General features: G+C 43.1%; 1 protein-coding gene across 2 annotated transcripts in view; it reads left to right on the top strand.

The window, feature by feature from the left end:
• The first annotated feature begins 275 nt into the window (after positions 1 to 275).
• Positions 276 to 21,775, top strand: part of LOC117267093 (protein jagged-2-like) — an 82,052-nt gene continuing 60,552 nt past the window's right edge. The window contains exons 1-2 of one of the 2 annotated variants that reach the window (XM_033642749.2): positions 276 to 559; positions 1,448 to 1,771. In XM_033642749.2, the coding sequence (XP_033498640.2) occupies positions 491 to 559; positions 1,448 to 1,771 (393 nt within the window). In that variant the 5' untranslated portion in view covers positions 276 to 490. The remainder of the gene's footprint in view (positions 560 to 1,447; positions 1,772 to 21,775) is intronic. The other variant, XM_033642748.2, reaches the window with a different exon arrangement.

The following is a 21,775-nucleotide window of genomic DNA, read 5'->3' as shown; positions in this document are numbered from 1 at the left end:
AGCGTGATAAAATGACAAACACAAGCTCCTGTGTGAGAAAACTTGGATAATAAATCCATCAGCGGTCCTCCCCTTACTCCTTCCCGCCCCTGCTCTCTGATTGGCTCTCAACTACAAACGTCCCACCCAGGCGGCTTGTGATTGGTGCACGCTGCTGTCCATCATCGGGGGAGCGCCCGACTCTGGCTTTTGGCAACAGAGACGCACCGCTGCTCCCCTTCTCTGCTGTTTAGTGCGTCGAGCGGCGGAGGGAAGTGGAGTTCGCGCGTCTTGTTGTGCGTCCGTGGACCAAACAGCAGCAGCAGCAGCAGCAGCGGTGCGCCTTTCCTCCTCCAGAGCCGCAGGCATCCCGGGGAGCAGCCGCGCCGTGCATGCCTCGGACACCAGGAGGAGGAGGATACTGCCTTTCTTCTTCATTATTATTTTGACTGATTGAGACATAGATATTCTTCATTTCCCTCATGGTAACCAACACCGAGCAGCCGGAGACATGTGGAATAATCTGGGGAAACTGCACCGCTTCTCTCTAGTGTGTCTTCTCCTGACGCTGTGGGCTGAGGTGAGAACTTCATCTGACTCATCTCACAGGGACATGATTTTTTTATTGGTGCTTTAACTTATCAATCGAGTGGAAGTTTGCTTTTTGGAGGGGGTTAAATTCCAGTCTTAATTGAATCGCCTGCTCGGCAGTCGAATCATGTGATCTTAGAATTTCTAAATGTGCGCTTCCCTCGGGAGATAAATTAAGTTTAGAGACGGTTTCTAAAAACATCTAAGTGTCAGAGAACACAGATACTACAGTAATCAGCTGCCTTCTTGCAACATACACCCTTAGGTTATGATAATATTTGATTTAAGTGATCTATTAAGTTTCATCTTTGCCATTAAGTGCGTTAATTGGTGTTTTAGTGTTGTGAAATGCTCGGTGACGCAAACATTTGGGTGAAATAGCTTCACATGTCTGCAGTGTTTCACCTGTGTGCACAGTCGCAGAAGTCAGAGCGCGACCAAATCTTTGTTAGCTGTTTCCACTTCTTTTAGGAACAGTCCGGCTCTGACTCAGACCACAGGTTTTGTTAAGGTGGATCTTTTGTAGTGTTGAGCTGCAGCCTGATCTGCAGACTGAGCTAAATTGGAGCGCTGGGTCTCATTAACGAGCCCTGGAGTTCAACTGTGCCAAATGTACAGTAGTGTGGGCTGCAGAGCGGCTGCACGCTGCAGAAAATAAGTTACTTTACTGTTAAATCTGCTCATGGTGAGATGATTTAAGTTGTTTCCAACGGGAATGTCACTTCTGGTTGGTCAACTGGTATTTTCATGATCATGCCCTAATTGCCATTTGACTTATTAACCCTTAAAACACCAGGAAACCTGCATTAGACTCTAACAGAAATGAGGACATTATTGCACTGCACGCCTTTTCAGCCTCTCCCACTCTCCTCCCCAGGTGTCTCAGTCCACGGGTTACTTCGAGCTGCAGTTGATTTCGGTGGAAAACCCCAAAGGTCAGCTCCTGAACGGCGAATGCTGCGACGCGGAGAAGAGCGCGGCGGAGGGCCACTGCGGCGCGGACGAGTGCGACACGTACTTAAAAGTGTGTTTAAAGGAATACCAAACGGAGGTCACGACCAGCGGACCGTGCACCTACGGCTCGGAAACTACTAAGGTTATCGGTGGGAATACTTTTCAGTTCAAGGGCGGACAGAAAACCGGACAGAACCGGAACAATGACGCTGGGAAGATCATCATCCCCTTCCAGTTCGCGTGGCCGGTAAGTGGATCCCAGTGTCTCAGTGTGCAGGTGGAGAGTTGTATGAGTTGTTAAAAGTTGGATTTCAGAGGAGAGATTGCGTAAAAGTTGCAAAACATTCACCTGGATGCGCCATCAGCACTCATACACCATCATAAAACATGGTTTCCTGTTTATAATCTTCCATGCTGTGTTCCAAAAAAAAATGTAGAATTATCAAAGGGAGTTTGGATGTTTTGGTGGTGAATCATGACGCAGCCTTGAATGCTCAGCCCAGCTCGCACAAAGTGTAATTTGGCACATTTTGGCACAGTTTTCTGTTACAAGTCTGTCATTGCTGTCTGGGTCTGTGCATGCCGCTCATTCTTCCCTCCGCGTGGCAACTTTTGGCGTCTCTACATGATCAAACATCTCGTGAGGGGCAGCGCATTCCTCTCTTTGAGCTTTTGAGTGGATGTCTGTGTGTGTTTCTGATCAGGCCGGAGCCCTGAGCGCGCATGACGCATGACTTTTACGCACAGCCGCGGCGCAGTTGTGTCTCGGTTTGATGAGTTACCAAACAAGCTGCTGTTTGTGTGGCTTCAGTTACAGTGTGTGCAGGGCAGAGGAGGGGCTGCGGTGCCAGTGTTTGAAGGGGGGAAATAAGGGTTTCCAAGAGAGTGTTGATTAAGAAGTGGCAGGTAACTTATTATCTTATCTAAAGAGAGCAGCGGAGCCAATCAAAACCCGCTCCCGCGCCTTATTTGGAGAGCCAGCGTGGGAAACAGGAACAGTCCTGACAATCAGAGCTGTTAGGCCAAACAGATTGCTGTGTAACGAGGTTTAATGGTGAGAGTGACGTCCTGGGGGGGGGAAACGTCACAGGTTTGATTCCCAGAACAGCTGAGTGATCTGTCAAAATAAGAGTTATTGGTCACTGTGAGTCACAGTGGGAAACAGTAAAAGAGATGATTAAAGTCTTTAAATACTGTCAATAATCATGACTTTCTTTTAGTTTGCTGTCCTTTAATCGACCAAGCAGCCAAGAGAAAAGTAGTTTATGACTCTTTAGAGTGAGAATTTACTTCTCACCAAGTAACTGAGCTTTGATTGAGTTGTAAAAGTCATATTTTCTTAAATCAATTAAGATTTTAACACTTTATAATAACTAGTTTTAACTAATTCCTATGATTTTGTATCATTTGTCCTAATTGTAATGCAGCAATGTGACTAAATGTGTCATTGTTTTTACATTCTGACACATAGTTTTGGAAGAATTAGTTGGTTTTTATTGTAAACAGGTTGAAATAAGAAGAATGTAACACTCCGCGATTGAGAGCAATGATTTGGAGACATGGACTTTTGGAGTGAATGAAGCAAAAAGACAGACGAATTCGTGATTGTAGCTTCTCCAATGTAAAGATTTGCTATTTTTCTCTTCTTCAAATAACTGCAAATTGAGTATTTTGGGCTTTTTTTAACGGTTGCTTGTATGATATAGGCAGTGTAATGACTTTACTTTGGCTCTGGGAATGTGTGATGGACATTTGTTGTAAAGTTTTGACATTTACAGACAAAAAAATATGAAATACTCAGTAAATGCAGCCCAAGTTTTTGCACACATGCAGCAGCAAAACATTTAATTGCTTTTTTGAAATGCTCCAAGCTTGCAATCACTCAACTCCGATGCTCATTTCAGACATTCTTGCTGTGAAAAGGCAGAAAGCCCGTCTGTGTGTTCATGTCAGAATGTACATATCGTACATATCGGGTGCTTTGTGTGCCCGGCCGGCTACGTGACCTCTCCATTCATCACTCCTCATGGTCAGCTGTCAGCAGAGGGGAAGATGGAAGTAGTAAGTTGGGGCCCTGCGGGGGGATACGGTTACCACTAAGTTGTGTGTGACACAGGCGGTGGATATCAGTGTCACTGACTACTCAAACAAGTGAAGATCCTCGGTCAATCTGGGCTGGGGGATGCCTTTACCTCGCCGCCTCTCAGGTTCACGCTCTATCCGTTATTGGGTCATTGTCTCACTCGGCGTGTGTGGGGTCAGTATTTTCCACTATCCGTCCGGGAGGGGGTGGAGGAGTGTGTGTGTGTGTGTGTGTGTGTGTGAGGGTGGCACAAAGGAAGGAGGGTATCAGTGTTCAGCAGCTTCTTCTGATGAGGCTGTCAAGGTCGAAGCAGTTTAAGGCTTTTAAAAAATGTCATCACGCTTCATGTTTTTTAATCAGACGGCTCATAAAGTTTTCACTGGTTGGTTGTTAAATGTCTGTGACACGAACCTCTGTGCATTAAACACAACTGCACTGAAGGAAGCACACACGATGCCTTCTGCAGGCTGCAACTCGGGATCTGCTGTCAGTTAATTAATCTGTTAGTGTATGGAATAGAGCGGTGCAGGGATGGCGTCTTTTGTAAGCCAATTCAGAAGTTAACATCACTCTGGTTCCCTTGTCAAAAAGCCAGTGGGATTTTTCCATTGGAAGCTGAATTATCACAGAAAATAAGCTCTGTGGAAAATGTGTATGCTACTTTTCAGCAAGGTATTCCTCACAAATCAACATCACTATCACAAGACTTCAACGTCACCACCTCAACGAGGCGGCGTGACAACGTTCTGTGGTCTCGTTTAGTTTTTTGTAAGACATGTAAGAGCTTCAAAATTCACAAGTGGGGTATTAGACGCATTTTATGTTGTAGAACAAAACCTAAAAGTCTCTTAAGCTTGTGCTAACCACAGACCTTATGTCAAGCAATTAACCATAAACCCACTGACTGCAATATAAGGGAACTGGAAGTGCTAATCTGCTAACTCGCTTTCAGGTTTAAGGAGTCATTGTTGCAGCAAACTGTGTCTACAGAAGAGTGAAAACTGTCTGTCACTACTTCCCAGAGGTTCCCAAGGTGATGTCTTCATATGTCTTGTGTTGACCAATTGACAGTCCCAGAGTCAAAGATATTCAGTTTACAAGATATAAAACAGAAAAGCAGCAAGTTGTGCTGCACAGTCTGAGGAAAATATGTGATAATGTTGCTGAATATCATGATAACGATCTAACTTGTGATGAATGAACAGATATTAAAGTGTATAAGTTGGATTTTATGCTGCTAAACTCCAACAGATTGCTTGTTGAATGTAACATATAGGGTTTACAGTGTTTTTATTGAGCAAATTGAACACTGACCTGAACACAAACGCATCAAGTTATGTCTTAAAGTGCAGTTTTCTACACATACTCTCTTTTAACCAACTCAAAAAATCTCAGAGTGCAATATTGCAGTCGTTTGCAGTGTGTCTATGGCACAAGTTGACATCCTGATGATGATAAAAAAGCAATATATTGTGCAGCCCTTCTTTAATTAGTCCCTTGATTCAACTGATCAGATTTTGATTTTACTTTTATCATATCTAATGCCTGTTGATCCTTGAGAAGCGATCCCTCCTCTGAGGTTTTCCCTCTCTAATAACTCAGGGTGTTGTATATAGTTTGATTGCACAGCCTTCTCAGGCAATCTCCTCAATAAAATTAGGTTTCCTTTTCTGTTTGCACGTTGATCAAAAGTTTGAGACAGATATGAAATGACAGATGCCTCACTCTCTTCATACTTCACAACGCCAAACCGCGTCCTCCTCCCGCCACAGACTGCAGCTCGCACTGTGGTATGCTGTCGGCCAACAGACAGCGCTGACAGTCGCTAACAGAGTGTGTTTGTGCGAGGCCGTGGCCTGTAGCCTCTGGTGCTGCTATAGTGGACTCCCTTGGTCGGCCCCAGTATCTGGGCCACTGGTCCTGACATGAATTAGCCGCTGAGGAACATAAAAAAAGAAGGACATTGTTCTGCCCTCTCCTCTGCCGATCATTCCCCTTCATGCTAACCCCTCTGGCTGTTTGGGTCTTTAGTGACATCTTTTTCATGAAAGGGACGGGGGGGAGGAGGGGGGAGGGATTGACCGAGGGAAGGAGGGATGATGGGCACCAGAGAGGAAGCAGCCCCCTCTGTCAAAATAAAAAAAAAAACCCTCCACCCGGCTTCCTTGTGAGGTTTCTGTCACGAGGGAGGTGTATTTTTAGGACAGAAACTTAAGATGCTGCTTTTTTTTTTTTTTTTTTTACAGTCGCGAGTAAAGCAAAAACAAGCATTTACTTCTTCTCCTCTTCCTCCTCTGTTGCCCCCCTCTCACCCAAACCTTCCCCAGTGTCTGCATCTCTGTCTCCCTCTCTCCTTATGGGGTATTTTTAGAGCTGCTGTCCTCCCCTCACCCCTCTGTGAGTAAATCAAGGATCAAGGGTGCGTACTCCTTCAGTTTCATGGCCCGTTTTTTATTTATTTATTTTATTATTTTCCCTCCCCTCTGCCCCCGCTTGCCAGACTTTCCCCCTCAGCCTGGCAGATCTGAGAGGACAGAGGTGGAACAGCTGTTGTTTGGAGACCTCCTCCTCCTACTAGAATAAATGTTTTAGTGAAAAAGCATTAGGAAAACAGGCTATGATTACAGCGGTACCGAGCAAAGATCACCTCACCCGGAGGAGTATCAGTGAGCAATCACAAAGTGCAATGTTGGATGATGGTCTTCCTCGCTTGTTCCCTCGATGCCGTCACTGCCGGCGGTTGGCTCGTTTGGCTCATTTGCCGAGTGTGTCCTTGGCGCGCTCACCTGCTCTTCCATCAGGAGCTCTTCTCGGTTTGGCAATGCTTTTATGGTTGATTAGTTTTGGGAAAAGAGGAGGAGGAGGGTGTGATGTCCTCGTGAGTAGAGGTGTAGGATTGTTGTGGTTGGGTGTGTGAGAGAGATGATGTGTTACAGTTGGACTCCAGTGATGATCCTGCAAAATGCAGACGGACTGAAATGTCATATTTTTAGGCCGACAGATGCAAAGCAGCTGTGCAACAACAGGACCAGATGCTGCAACTAAGTAAAACCATGATATCCAGTCAGCTCAATAATTCATCTGCTCCTGCTGTTGGTGCCTCTGCTGATGTCATCAACAAACAATGTGTCTTTGTTCGCTCGACTGTTTGTGAAGACACGATGGCGAGTTTTGCAACAAGGTTGTCGGAGCCAGTGAGCCACCTGAAGCTGCAGCAGGTGTGCTTTCACTGAAACGAATCATGTCACAGTTTATGGGACTGTCATGACTCAAGAGAGCTACACTCTTAGAAGTAAGGGTGCTAACTAGAACCATAGAGGGTTCTTTGGGTTGCCCTCATTGGACAACACTTTTTGGTTTCTGGAAGAACCTTTTTCTGAACGTTCAACCTGGAACCGTTTGCAGCTGCAGCACTGGACTGTTAAACTGTAAACCATGGTATGAAAATTCACAGCTATCATACCATGTAGGCTACATTTGCTTGTCTAAGATGTTATGGTAAAGCATTTATTCAACCCCCCAAAAACATCCTGATATAATTCCTTTAGCAGTCATTGTAACTGATGATAATAATATTAATTGTGCAACACTGTGACCATGATGTGTGAAACCGTGATATTTTCAGAGATGGTTATTCATTCATTCTCTGTGACCGCTTATCCTCTTGATGGTCGTGGGGGAGGCTGGAGCCTATCCCAGCTGACATTGGGTGAGAGGCAGGTTTCACCCTGGACAGGTCACCAGGGCTGACACATAGAGACAGACAACCATCCACACTCACATTCACACCTACGGGCAATTTAGAGTCACCAGTTAACCTGCATGTCTTTGGACTGTGGGAGGAACTTCCAAACTCTGCACAGAATGTCTCCCCCACCCCGGGGTTTGAACCAGGAACCCTCTTGTTGTGAGGCAACAATGCTAACCACTGCATCACCCTGACGCCTGAGATGGTTATTGTACCGTGAAAATCTTCCTAGAACCCAGCATAAAGGGTTTTACCAAGAGCCATCTATGAAAGGACCCACCCACCCCCTTGTGAGAGATTCTCCAGAGAACCCTTCCTCTGTGCAGTAGTTCCACCCAGACCCCTCTCTGGGGGTTCAAATCTGAGCCTTTATGCCTTCTGAAGGTGTGAACAAGAACCTACCTGGGGGATCGACCAAGAACCTATTTATATTCCATGGGTTTCATCTAGAACCCACCCAGGGAGGCTCTGAAAACAGTAATTGACAACATTTCCATAAATCTCTCTCACACTAATCATGGTTCTAGTTATGCAGGTCAGCCTGGAGCCACGGGAACCACATCCAGCAGCCTTGGGCCTCATGAGGCTCCTAAAGGGCGAAGGCTGATGTGGTCCATGTGATCATGTTTTCAGGGGGTGAATATTTCATGAAATCATCACTCTATAGTTTTTACTATTGCAGCAGTGCAGTGGTTTTATATTAGAACCGAATATAAAATGCCAAGTACCAAGTACCAGGTACCGGTGATGGTAAAGATACCAACTAGAGGTTGAGGATCTTTTAAAAGCCATGCTTTCAAGAACTTGAAGAACTCAGGAAAAGGTTATTTGGATTTAAATGGTTCTTTGTGGAACCCTTAGTCTTGTCAAGACCCTTTAAAGAACCCTTTCTTCTCAAAAAGGGTTTTTTCAGAAGCACATAGTTCTGGGTAGAACCCCAACTCTTCAAGATGAACCCTTATTTCTAAGAGTGTACTGTAATGTAGTTAGCCATCTACAGCTACTTTTGCTTTCTGACCGAATCATCCTGTTTGTTTCAGTGTGTGTGTGACAGCTCTGGTTTGAACAGACTTTATTGGCACTGCCAGGAATGAGACTGACGAGCAGGACTTTGCTTCATGCATTCATGAATATACAACATCAAAACTCTAAAGGTTTTGTCTCAGAGGCGTGTTCTGCAGGTCAACCATGTTTCTCCTTTATAAGACAACAAATTCAGACCACAAAACGTACCCCGCTCCCTCTGCATCCCCCCCCCGCTCCGTGTGTCTTTAATAAGCCTAAGAGCCTGCAGCAGGCCACAGCGGGGCTCTGTTACGTGGTGTGTGCCGGCCAGGCGAGGCGGTTGAGCGCTCTCTGCTCGGTTAACTGCGGTCAGGACGGGCCTGCTCATCTTTCCCACGCTGTCGCTGGTTCCATGTCAGCTGACCTGATTCTGAGGCGTATAAATGTGTGATTAGCTGCTCAGTCTGTCCAGATGATCGATTGTCGATGCCGCGGGTGGATTTGGTTTGATGTGTGACTGAGGTGTCTGTATGGGCAGCTCTGTGTACCTGTGAATAAATCTGTTCTCACAGTTACATCATGGGCACACTTGGTTTTAGGTTTAGCTTAAATCTCTGGAGAGTGAATGTAAGTTCATTCAGAGTCCTCCTAAAATGCACTAAAGTTTGTGTGTTTGTGAAAGAGAGACCAGCTTTTTCCTGATCTTAACTTGTAAGCAGTCACTGAGGAGAAGTCCTGAAGTTCTTTAGAAGGAAATCGTCCCAACTACTAAACAAGCATGTCTTTAGATGGGATTGTTCTGGGAAAGCTGACTCATGTATACAGTAACTTCAAAGGCTTAGTGTGCTGTTTTTCAACCTGGACCCTATTTTCCCTTGTTTTTGTGTCTAATCAACTAATGGGAACAACGATTTGTTAGGGCTGCAGCTGGCAGTGCTGCAACAAGCTGCTATGTTACCAATCGAGGAATTGTGCTCCATTAATGTACGTCCACTAAAAGTGCTTGTTTTTGTCACTGACAGGCTCAGATTATTATAAACGTCTGACATCATTATGGAAAGGATCCCGACAGAGATAGACCTTTCTGTTAATGAGTAAAGTCATTTTTGTTTAACCAAATTCAGCCCTGAAATCACCATCGTCAAACCCACCAGACTCCATTTAAATAAACAGTGATTTTAGCGTGTGTGGATCCAGTATGTTTTCACATGTAACTGGGTGAATTAAGGGTTAATTTCAGCCAAACCAGAGTTTGTAATTGATGGTACAATGGAAAGATGAACCAAGAAGGTTTTTGTAAGTTTTATTTTGTTTCTGTCGACTTAAAATGAAGTGTGTTTAGTGTTTTTTTGAATGGGGTTTGGTGTGTTTGGCGATAACGATTTCAGGGCTGTTTCAGGTTAAACAAAAAGGATCTTACCCTATGACAAAAAGATCTTTTTCTGTCGGGATCCTGTTCATAATGTTGCCAAACACTTGGAGTAACAATCGGAGCCTGTCAGTGGCAAACACATTTTTAGTGGACGCAAAGTGCCCTGAGTGGTTACACTACAGCCTGTCTCTTTCAATACTGGACGAGTTTCAAAAACTGTTGCTCCCATTAGTCACTTAGAATAAAAAACATTAAAAAAAAAAGGTTAAGCTGTGATATCTCAACATGATAATATCGCCACTATGACTGTACAGAGAAATTGCAAGCGACAGCGCCCTTACAAAGAGCACCACAATGTGAGCGAAGCAGTCCTCCACTGAGTCCATTACCTATATCTGGACAGACGTGAAGCATTAGCATGGTTGCTATGGTTACCCGCTGTTTATCCTATACTGGGCACTGATATAGAACCGGTGGTTAAACTTGCACTATGTTTGAGATGTCCTCATATACCATTTCAATGGATGCCCGCCAGCCAATCGGGAGTGTTTTCTGCCATAGCCATGGTATACTGCTGAATCACTGCCAAGCCCGCTGCGTACAGTATGTACAGATCAGTTTCATGCATGTGAGTTTGTTTGCATGTGAAATGTGTGTGCAAGCTCATGTATGCAGTAAAGGAGCTTTTGCATGCATGTCTTTACAGCCCCATTTACACCAGTTATTAATAAGTGTTGTGTGTCCTGTTGTGTCGATCCCGTCCATCTCATTCGGTGCATTTGTTTCATAAGAATATGGATGTTTTTTAGATCTGATCACAGTGCGAGTCAGTCCGCCTACAGATATGGTTTTGCTGATCCCATAGTGTCCCCGTTGCAGTGCGTTCTGGGTGCATTTACACTTTGTATTAACATGATTTTTTCCCTTATCCAGATAAGACATCCACTCACAGTTTACATGCTAATCCCAGGTGTAAATGGGGTCTGTGTGTGTATGGTCATAATGTATGTATGTATGTATGTGTGTGTTTAGGCGAGGCCGGGGTAATGAAATGCATGCGTTGTGAGTACTGAGGGGAGCAGTGGTGATTAAAGCATGAGACACACACACACACACACACACACACACACACCTTAATTTCCCACTTGACTCCCAGTAGTTGTTCACAGGGCTAATGCAGCTCAGCTGGACCTCACTGAGAGACAGAAAGAGAGACGTTCTGAAAAAGGAAAAGGGCAGGATGGGAAATTATGTACATGACCAACCCCTCCATTGTTGCTGTATTTGTGTATCTCCTAATATCTCATATATCTCTTGTTTGCCTTGTCCATCTTCTCCTTTCTCTCCTACCAGGAGAAAACCCCGTAGCTACATATTTCGTGCTTTAGAAATCATTTGGCTGCCGTGTTCCTGTTCTGTTAGCTTGTTTTGCTAGCTTTGAGGGTGTGATCGCACCTACAGTTTGCTTTCTTTGGTCTGGAACAGAGTGGGAAAAGATCTTTGTGTTGTATTTTTGTATTTGGCTCATTCAGGCTCACATTGTGAAGCAGCTTATGAACCAAAGTTGCACAGAGTCAGAAGTAGAGGTTTGGATTCCCATCACGCACGAGGTTAGGGGATTTGTAAGCCATGGCCTGATTTTTATGGTAGTTTAACAGAGTCATTTGTGCTCACCCAGTTGGAAGATCTTTGTGATTAAAGGGGATTTTCTTGTGGTGTATTTTCAGCTGAGCATGAGAGCATTCTTCTCTGGAGTTTGTCCCAGTAAGGAGCACGTGAAGTGGTAGCTGGAAATGAACGACTTCCTAACATGACTATCGTTATTTATGCAGACAAATAAACCGAATTAAAGAAGTAAACATTTGAATTCAAGTAAACCGCTGCAACGTGAATGCACCATGACTCATCACTTGGCTTTACAGAAGTATGCTGGAGAAATCAAAAAAAGGCAAATCTGATGTCCCCTGACAAGTATTACTACAGCATTGTTCTTCTTCTTCTGCTGCTGTACGTTGCTGCAACGTGGATGTCATGCAGCCTGTCCTCTCCAGAGGGATTGGGTGAAGGTTCAGCAGGGTTTCTCAACACATCTGGGGCCAAAATCTCTGTCAGTAACCTTAGTTACCCAACTTCCCACTTCATGGAGAAACCCCTGTAGCACTCTCACACCCTTATGAATCTGCAGTATGTCAAAAAACTCTGCTCATTAGAGGTGTTTCATGTGTGTCAGGGAAAGTTCTGGGTTGATATGCGCAACTTAGATCGGTCTCAAAGGATAATGCTGGTTTATTTTAATTTGGGTCTTTGGGTCTTATTTTTGTAGATTTTCTATCAGCTATGATAACAGCAGGCAAAAGATCCAAAGCAAACGAATATAGCTGGCTTTACACCAAACAAACAGATTCCCAGTGTCAGCTGTGACACGCTCCCATGATCTTGAACGTTTGGTGTAAGTTGGTCATAAAACTCAGTCTGAGCTCTCTTAATCCAGTCTTTTCTTCATCTTGACATTCCAACAGAATCAAACATGTTTTAGATTAGGGATGCATGGTAATATTGGCACGTCATCGGTATCAGCTGATATTGGCTTTAAAATGAAGAGTCAGCCAATATGCTTTTTCTCAGGGTGCTTTCACACCTGCCCTGTTTGGTTTGGTTCAATCGAACTCAAGTTCATTTGCCCCCTCAGTGCGGTTCGTTTGGGCAGGTGTGAACACAGCAATCACACTCAGGTGTGCACCAAAACAACCAGACTGAGACCTTCTTGAAGAGGTGGTCTCGGTCTGGTTACAAATGAACTCTGGTGCGGTTGGTTTGTGGTGAGAATGTGTTCCGACCTGGATGTGAACCAACTGCAGTCACATGACACATTGTTTGGGTTAAACATGAGCATGTTACAGTCCTGGAGGATTATTAATGTGCACCTCCTCCTGTACTGCCTTAATATGCACATTCAGCACATCCAATGCATCAAAACATTGTTTTCTAGTTGGAGCCGCGCCTCGTTTTCAAACTGTATGGTTTGACTAAAATGAACAATGACAGCAATATAGTCCACGATGAGCAGCGCTAAAATCAACCTGCGTAGTTGTCCCTCCATTGTGACATTAGAAAGTGTCACATTTATCTTGCAAGTGTACTCTTCTTCAACGTTTGCTTTACTTCCTGGATTTTTCCCACATGGAAATTCTGACCAATCAAGAGCAGCTTTCTCACACAAGGCATTTGATCTGGTCCTCTTGTAAATGCTGCCGTGAGAACACGAACCAACTCTAGGCAATTATACAACTTTGTGACTAAACTAGTCTCTGATTCAGATCAAAGGAGACAACTCATGATGTTAATTCCACTACAGAAGAGACTTGATGATCACTAAAATTAGGTGGGGAAAAAGTGGCATTATCGATATCTGTATCGCTTATTGGTCAGATGAGTTGTTACTAGTGTTACACGGTATACCGGTACTAAAATAGTACCGCGGTACTAGAGTATTCCAAACGGTACTATACTGCATTTGGAAAATACCGGTACTTTGAAATTGATTCAATTCATTAATTTAGTTAATTTATTTTACTCATTTATGCACACAAATGCCTTTCTTGTTCCTATTGGAGCACAGATTGCGCAAGTGGTGTGTATGACAACACCTGTATCAACATTCGCAGCTGGCCCAAGAGAAAGTCTGCCTCGCAAAGGGAGACAACACGAGACAACACCAACTTAGTGAAACATTTGAGCAACCAAACCGTGACGTCCGTACCGAGGTACTTACCGAACCATGATTTTTTTGGTACCGTTACACCCCTACTATTCATTGTTCTAAAGGTTTGTATCCAAAAGGACTTTTCCTTAGGAAAAGTACCGAAGAGTATCAAAAAGTATCGCAATTCATATTGGTATTGGTACCGAAACAAAGATTTTGGTATCGTGACAACACTAGTTGTTACATATCAGCATATCAGATATCAGCAAAAAATCTAATATCGTGCATCCCTATTTAGCATATAATATAATTAATTTTCGGTCCTGGCTTATGCAAATAGTGAAGTTTGACGACATGAACACCAGCGACTGATAGCTGCACTCTCTCCAGCACCAAACAGGAAGCAGCAAACTGAGTAGACAGTAAACATGGAGAGGACTCTTGGGGAGGCGCAAGTATGTGAACAAGTCTTGGTTCTCATGTTCCGTGGAAAAGGAGGAGAAACTGATTGAGTTGTGGAGTCCATGTTTACTTAGATGAGTATCTGATCCACCAAGCAGCACTTATTTCAGGGAGAAATCCTAATTTTTGAAACCCTTCTCATTCCCACGGTCTCCTCCCACTAAAATAGCGCAGCTGACCAACAGAGGCTGGTAGCGTGTTGAGACGGCAAAATCCAAAATGTAAAGTTTGTACAGTTTATCTTTAAGGATTGAATTGATGCTGCATTGACAAGAATATTGTCGACATATGGTGCCTTTTATCTTGTGTTTCTGGAGTTGCATATTTTTGCAGACAAGTAAGGAATTCTTAGTATTTTATATTCTTAAAAGGGACTTTGGTGTGGTATTTCCCACCAGATGCGGAATGGGAAATATTCTTACAAGGAATCTTGTGGTAGTCTTGCAGTTTGTGACCCTGCGAGATCCCTAAACTTTGCAACATCTTATAGTGTGTAACTAAAAACTCACATTATCCTCACATGCGAGAAGGTGTCAGACTTTGGTGACATTCTTTTCAAAGTATTTTTAAAGTCTTGTAGTAGGCACAGGTCGGCCTTGAGTTAAGATTATTTTGTCAGTTGTAAAACCACATTTAGTAAATTAACTGAACTACATGAGTCAACATTTCTTTTAGTTTACTGCACTCTTCATCTTCTTCTCTGACTCGATGTATCTGTGTCTCTTTCTCTTTGTGCTCATACTTAAATGAACACAATGACACCTGTCCAACTCTGCACCTGAACTGCTGTCACGCCACTTGAAGTTTCTCCTCCCACTGAAGAGTGTATGTTAAAACAACAGTCAGAGTTTATGTTGCACGCAGCAAACTGTGGTCTCTCTCCTTCCACCTCCTCTCAACATGAAGCAGTTTTATAAGTCTTTACTGTTTGGTGCAGGGGGGCGTTTATTCGTCACATCTGCGCTCAGGTGGATCAATGATGAAGGAGCCGGTCGGGGTTTTCCCACGGCGTGAATATCACTTTCCCAGCAGCGCTGTGGAAACGAGGGCTGCCTTAACCTCTTTGTCACGGCACCTTTCAGCGGGAACAATGACTTTATACCTCGGCTTTTGTGCCCAGATATTGAGTTATCAAGACGAGCGCAGGGAGAGAAACGGAGAGCTGGAAGAGAGAGATGGAAACAGAGGGAAACGGAGATAGAGGAGGGCAGCTGCGCCGGGCAAAATGTCAGGAGTGGATTTGAGAGCGTTTACATAAGGCCTCTCTTGTGCTGCTCTCTGGAGTGCAACATGCTGAATCTGGTATTCACGCCTGCTTCAGGTGTTGGCTTCTCGCTTGACACGGAGCTCTGAATTTATAGCTGCATCCAGTTGTTAGCAGACGGGGATGAAAAGCCTTATTTAGGATCCATCTCAGCAGCTGCTGGTGTTCGTGTGTCATCTGCTGGGCCTCCCAGAGCGTCCCATCCACCTGATTTCCAGATCTTTCACTACTTTACAGAAACTAGAGCAGTGAGGAGATTACAGGGAAACATGTAATACAATGTCAGGCATCAGATGTGAGTCCCTCTTGCTTTGTGGTGACATTTGAGTTGTCGCCTGAACCCAATATGTCATCTTCCAATCACTCTGTGTGACTCCAAGTTAAAAGTCCTGAAGGGATTTAATTAATTTGATATTATATGAGATAAAAAAGAAAAAAAATATCCATACCCTCACCTTGCATTGAGCACATCATTTAAAAATTCATCAGGCGATTTGTCATTTTCTCCTGCATATTTGTGTTTGTGCTGTGGTTCCGTTGTAGCTGTTGCTTCCTCACGCTGTAGGACATTTGCGTAAGTGCTATATGTAGGCAACTGGACTTGTTTGAGTTTTCAAGCAGTGACTGGATGACTGAGAATGTTCACCAACACGACATTTGCGTAAGAACTACTTTACTAGTCTCCAAACCTAAATAACAAAATTTGTCATTCGCAGTTGGAAGCAAAGGAAACAGTTCTGTACATAGCACTCGCCTCAGCTCGCTAGTTTTCTCCACTTTGCATTAACGAAAAAAAACCAACCAATTGTCGAGTCCAGTGTTTCTCCATAGCACCCCTAGGGGTAATTTTGGAGTACTGCAGGAAGTACATAAGAAACTGTCAGAGCAACTAATCAATTACATGATGACAAAAATTGTCTTGCCATAAATTTAGTGATGGATTCTGAACATTTGATATGTTGCATTTCATTTTTTCCAGTTATGAGCTTGTAGTTTAGTAAACCAGACACCGATGGCGCAGCAATGTATTGTACCTTTTTATGTAGGCTTTTTTTTTTTGCCGCAGCCAGCAGGTTTATAGCTCGGTTGGTCGGTCAGCCCACAAACATGTCCCCAGCCATTGGCAGCCACAGTTTTTACCATAGGAGGCTGAAATTTTGCATGGAGGTCACAAATATTATGACTTCACAGTTGTTTTTCTTCCAAAATTGTCTGCACAATTTGAATAAACATTTAAATGTTTTGTTTTTTCCATGTCCAAAGAGTAAATCTTGAATAAAAAGTGACGCCTTTTTTTCTGTCAGTGTGCAGTGTCCTCGTGGGGACGTTTCGGTCCCCAGATTTAGCTGCAGAGTGAGTAACGCTGTAACGCTGCTCATCGGTGCAGGCAGCTGCGTACACGGACGGGCAGCTGCCTAGTGGAAGAGTCGTTCCTTGGTCAAACTCCAAGATATCTTCTGCCCTTTGTATTAAAGTGGTTGCTCACAGCAACTTGATATGATACAATCACAGGCCTTTGTTTGATATGTAGTGTCTGCAAAAGATGTTGTTGCACATTACAATCTGTTGTTAGCATAGTTAGCTTACCCATTCAAACTCTGTATGGGGAAAAAAGGAACCAATAGTCCAATATTCATATTGAAAAGGTCAAATCTAATTCGACTGACAGAATTTCTGAGTCAGGTACAGCCCTAGTTGAAAGTCAGTCTCCTTTTGATGCTCTGCTTTTTCTCAGTTAGCATCTTTACACCTGTGATGCCGCCGGTTCCTCCTTGTGTCGCAGGTTTCTACTGGTACTGGCATCCTTATAGCTCCATGTCTGAGTACACACACACACACACACACACACACACACACACACACGTACACACATCCATGTCATTTCAATCACGTCAAAGTCTCAATCATGCTGTGAAAACCTACTAAATCTCCTCAGTGAGTCACTGTGGACTTTTACGGTCATGGTTGGTCTGAATTTGTCTCTCTCCTTCTCCTTCTCTCTCTCTCTCTCCTCTCTCTGTCTCTGTCTGTTCTTTTCTTCCACTTCACTCTGTTTACAGCCTGTTATCGAATCAGTAGCTTCAGCCAAGCATTTGAACTGGTCACAGACACATTCCCAGTATTACACGAGTTTGTAGAGAATCTGTCAGACAGTCCACATTTTCACAACTGTTGTATAAAGGCCTTAAATATCTGGAGGACAGTTTTCACAGGGACTGTGGGGACTATTTTGCACCAGATAATTAAGTGAGCTTTATCTGAGAATTAATGCTGTAATGAGATTAAATATTCACTTTTATTATTTAATTTCTCTGTTCTTTATGCTCTGTTTCTGACAACCTTGCAGCCTTCCTTTATAAACTCTCTGTGCCCTGCTGTCACCGTGTTATAAAGCACAGACGCCAGAATCAAAACCACGGTACCTATTGTGATGCATATACCCTGAAGGAGATTCATAAACACCTCTGAGTCTAAGATTATGAGCTGTGAGATGAGTGATAAGTGATTGTGGTTGTGATGTGAGGTGAAGTAGTGAAAGATAAGACAGCATCTCTGCTCCTTCTTCGTGGTTGCAGTACACCGAGCTGTATACGCACCGTGGTGGTTGAGAGAGTGGGAGTGTAGGTTGAGTCGGTGCAGCCAGATTCCCGGCGGCAGCATCTGATTACAGACGATTTGACGAGGAGGTAATAAAAAACTGAGCACAGTGTTGTACTCAGATTTAATCTATGTACGTGCTGTGACTTACAGAGATCATCGGGCTGTGTTTGAAGTCTTTGGCACCTTTGTTTAATCAAGAACAAACAGAAATTGTGGAAACAAGTGGAAATACTCACCATGAGTTAGAGTCATTTTTTATCTTACTGTGTATCCAAGACTAAAAGAGTCATCTGTCTTTTCAAGTGTGTCACTGCATCAGAGGGCTAACCAATGGATTTAAGGCGGTGTTTTCCCCCACTGCTTTCTTTACACAACATACATCGATTTACTATAAAAGACAAATTCTCAGAATTCCTCTCCGTCGCTGGAGGAGCCGGCGTAACCTGGAGCGACAGAAATAGCTTTTCACGCGTTTGGTGTGGGAAAAGTGAATTGGGTCATTTTTCCATTCTGCAGCTCAGTATAAAGACCTGATTAGATTAGCTTTGATTAGATTTGCCGTCTGAACGAGGCCTCCTGGGGGAGGGCTGGTGCGGCGGGGCCTCCTTAGAGAGAAGAGGTGGTGCTGGTGGTGGCGGGTGGAGGAGGAGGTGGAGGGGTGGTGGGCTTGTTCTGTTAATAATGTGCTAAATTAACCATCCCAGCTCCTCTCTGCCGGGAGCGACATGTTTTATTCATGTCAATAGACTAACAGGTGTGACGTGACAGGTGTTGCCGCTGCTTTTTTTTCTTTTCTCCTCTGATCACAACTCGGGAAAAGTTGTTAATTGGGTCTCAGGATTTTTCTTTCTTTTTTTTTATACCACTAACGATTCCCCGCTGCTGTGAATTTTCAATTAAAGGAATATTCCTCTTGATTTTAGTCTACCTTTAAGTGGGAAACTCTGCTTTAAAGCGAAAATGTTCCAGATATTTGTGATGCTAAACACACATTGTGGTGTTTTCAACATCTTGTCAATCAGTATTTGATACCAGAACTTCTTTGAGTGTCTGCTGGTGATATTTTTGTCGCTCATTTTAGCTTCCCCGTCATTCTTCTGTTCATTACAAGCAAACCAAAAATGTTTTTCCCATTGAAGAGTCACCAAACACTGGGGATGGGTATTGTTAGGATTTATGATATTGATACCAAGCGGTAGTCTCTGGGGCTGAAAAATTAAGCCAACATGGAAGTGCTAAAAACTGCACTTCCTCTAATGGCCACTTGAGGCTGGCTCCAAAAGTGAGTCAATCCCCACAGACCTCCATGTTAAAATGCCCGACTTTACAGCAGAAATAAACACGTATACAGCCTGGTGCAAAAACAGTTTTAGTCTGTATAGCTTGTTTCCCCGTTCCTGACAACTGTACAGGAGGGTATTTTTTTTACACAACTCGCCCGTTAACATTTTATTAAGCTAGAAGTTACGCATAATTAAGGGAGAAGCCGCTGAGAGAAGGTCGTCTACTTATAGTGTCCTCGGCTTCTCAGTCAGATCCACCCCTCACTGTTCCACAGTGCCAGCCTCTCGCCCAAATATGGTCATGTCTGGCTCCAAAAAAGCCAAAATGGTTACAGCCAAAACGCCAAACTCAAACCAGTGGGTAACATCAAGGTAGCTATGTCCATTACTTTGACAGTCTGTGATCGATACTGGAAGTGCTTATCTATACTCTTATTGAAGTGAATCTCCATATTTTTTGCAGAAACTAAAGACATGACATGAAAAGATGTGGAAAGACTCACCAGTTATTTTATTATTTATCTGTTTTTACGGAAATAACGAGTTTAATTGTTTCCTGAGTTCCTTGTAAATCTAACGAAGGAGTAACTGTTACCAATGTCTGATCAACAGATGTCTGGTGCTGATGTGATGTAATGCTGCTTCACTACCAGAAGCTGAACTTAATCAATATTATAAATTAACAACAGTCCTTGAACTTCTCCAGAGCTAACAGAAATAGATGCAAAAAAAAATAGCTTGATGCTGGTAGCTTTCCTATCATCAGGGGACAGTCAGGAATATGAAAATGATGGCCGTGTCAGAATGAATTAATAATACATAAATTCAGATAGCAGCACTCTCCTCGGCTGCTCGATGATCCTCCTGACAGAAACTTTATAATCTGTCCATGTCAGCGCTGGTCCTCAAGGACGTCTCTGCTGACATCCAAAATTTATGACTGCACATGTGGACCATATGCACCGACTTCACATATGTGAACATGTCTGCTTATGTGTACAACCACTGTAGTGCAAACACTGAGCAGGCTGCAAGGAATGATTATTTTCATCATAGATTAAATCAGCTAATTGGTCATTTCTTGATGCAATATTTTTGAAAAGGACTTAAATTACTTAAATGTGTTTTGATATTCCAAGGGGACCTATTATCATGTTCATGTTTATTGTTGTATTTTGGGTTAATCTAAATTAATCACATACATCAACTTTTGCTATGAAAGTATCAAAATTTCAATTCAAATGAATTTTGGCAGATGTGTCGTAGCAAAGCTGCTGGATTTTGGACACGGACACTGCAGAGGACAGTGCTCCTATCAACAGTTCCATCTGGGCGGTTTTTTTAAATGTACATGTTCCATTCACGGGGCCAAGCAGTGTCATCTCGCCTGCCTCCATCATGCGACAAAGCCACTGCGGCCTTTAATGACACACCGGGTCAAAGTGCATCACGTAACATGATTATTCAATGTTAATTTTTGCAATACATTTTTTTTCTGTGATTAATTAATCGAAATTGATGCATTTTTTTGACAGCACTATCAAAAACATTTTCATTTTCCTCACACCTGTCTTCACCCTTTGCCTTAAACGCTCCATTTTAGCTTCAGTCTCTTTAAGACCTTCTCCCAAAAACAGCTCAGTCAGCACATCTCGGCATCTTTGCACCATCACTGCAGCTAGGAAATGACTGTAAAGGAGCATAGCAGCACTTTCTAGCGTGAAACACCACCAATTAAAGCTTCTAAACCAAAATCTTCAGAACTGGACATGGTCCAGTAGAAATACAATTCGAAATCAGGGAGAAATTGACAACATCAGCAATAGAGATTACATGTTTCCCTGATGTTAGCATGTAGCTACATGTAGCAATGTACTTGAAAAAAATCAAAGCTTCTAAACCAAAATCTTCACCATTAGACATGTTCTAGCAAATATCTGATCCAAAACTGGGGAGAAATTAACAAAATTAGCAACCAAAATAAACATGTTTCCCTGACGTTAACATGTAGCTACATGTAGCAGTGTACTTGCAGCCAGGGAATGACTGCGTTAACGGCACTTTCTTCTGTTAAAAAAGAATAATAAAAGCTTCTAAACGCAACCGGGCATGTTCCAGCAGGGATATGATGTAAAATTAAGGAAAAATTGACACCATTAGCAACCAAGATTACATGTTTTTCTGACATTAGCATGTAGCTACATGTAGCAGTGTTTGTAATGTGAGCACTTGAAGTAGCATGCCGGGAGCAGATGACCATATAAGGAGATCCATCACATTGTGACATCAGATTGTAGCTAAAGTAGGAAAAATGTTGGAAACAGAGTATTGAGAACGTTTTTTTGCTCACAGAGGTTTCTTTTACGTATACTTACTTCATTATTCGAAACTTTGGCCACATTGAATATGAACATCTGGCATTGTAACATTACATGTATGACAGAATAAAAAGCATAATAGGGCCCCTTTAACATGTGATATTTTCTGTCAATCTGCTCTTACCATTAAGTCTGTCCTGTTTTTCTAGTATGGAATGTGATAAATTATTATAGGACTGTTTGATTTGTATACAAGTGGCTTTTCTTGTGGTTTTATTTCCCACATCAATCTTTGTGTACTGTCCAGTAGTTCTCCAAATCATGGGGAAGTGATTTGTTTCCACTTCATAAACACCACACCCAATTTAAAGGCCACCAATGGTACATTATAGGCCAGACCATGGCCGCTTCA

Source organism: Epinephelus lanceolatus, chromosome 15 (genome assembly GCF_041903045.1).
Source record: "Epinephelus lanceolatus isolate andai-2023 chromosome 15, ASM4190304v1, whole genome shotgun sequence".
Classification (NCBI taxonomy): domain Eukaryota; kingdom Metazoa; phylum Chordata; class Actinopteri; order Perciformes; family Serranidae; genus Epinephelus; species Epinephelus lanceolatus.
This window is presented reverse-complemented; position numbering and strand designations above follow the sequence as displayed.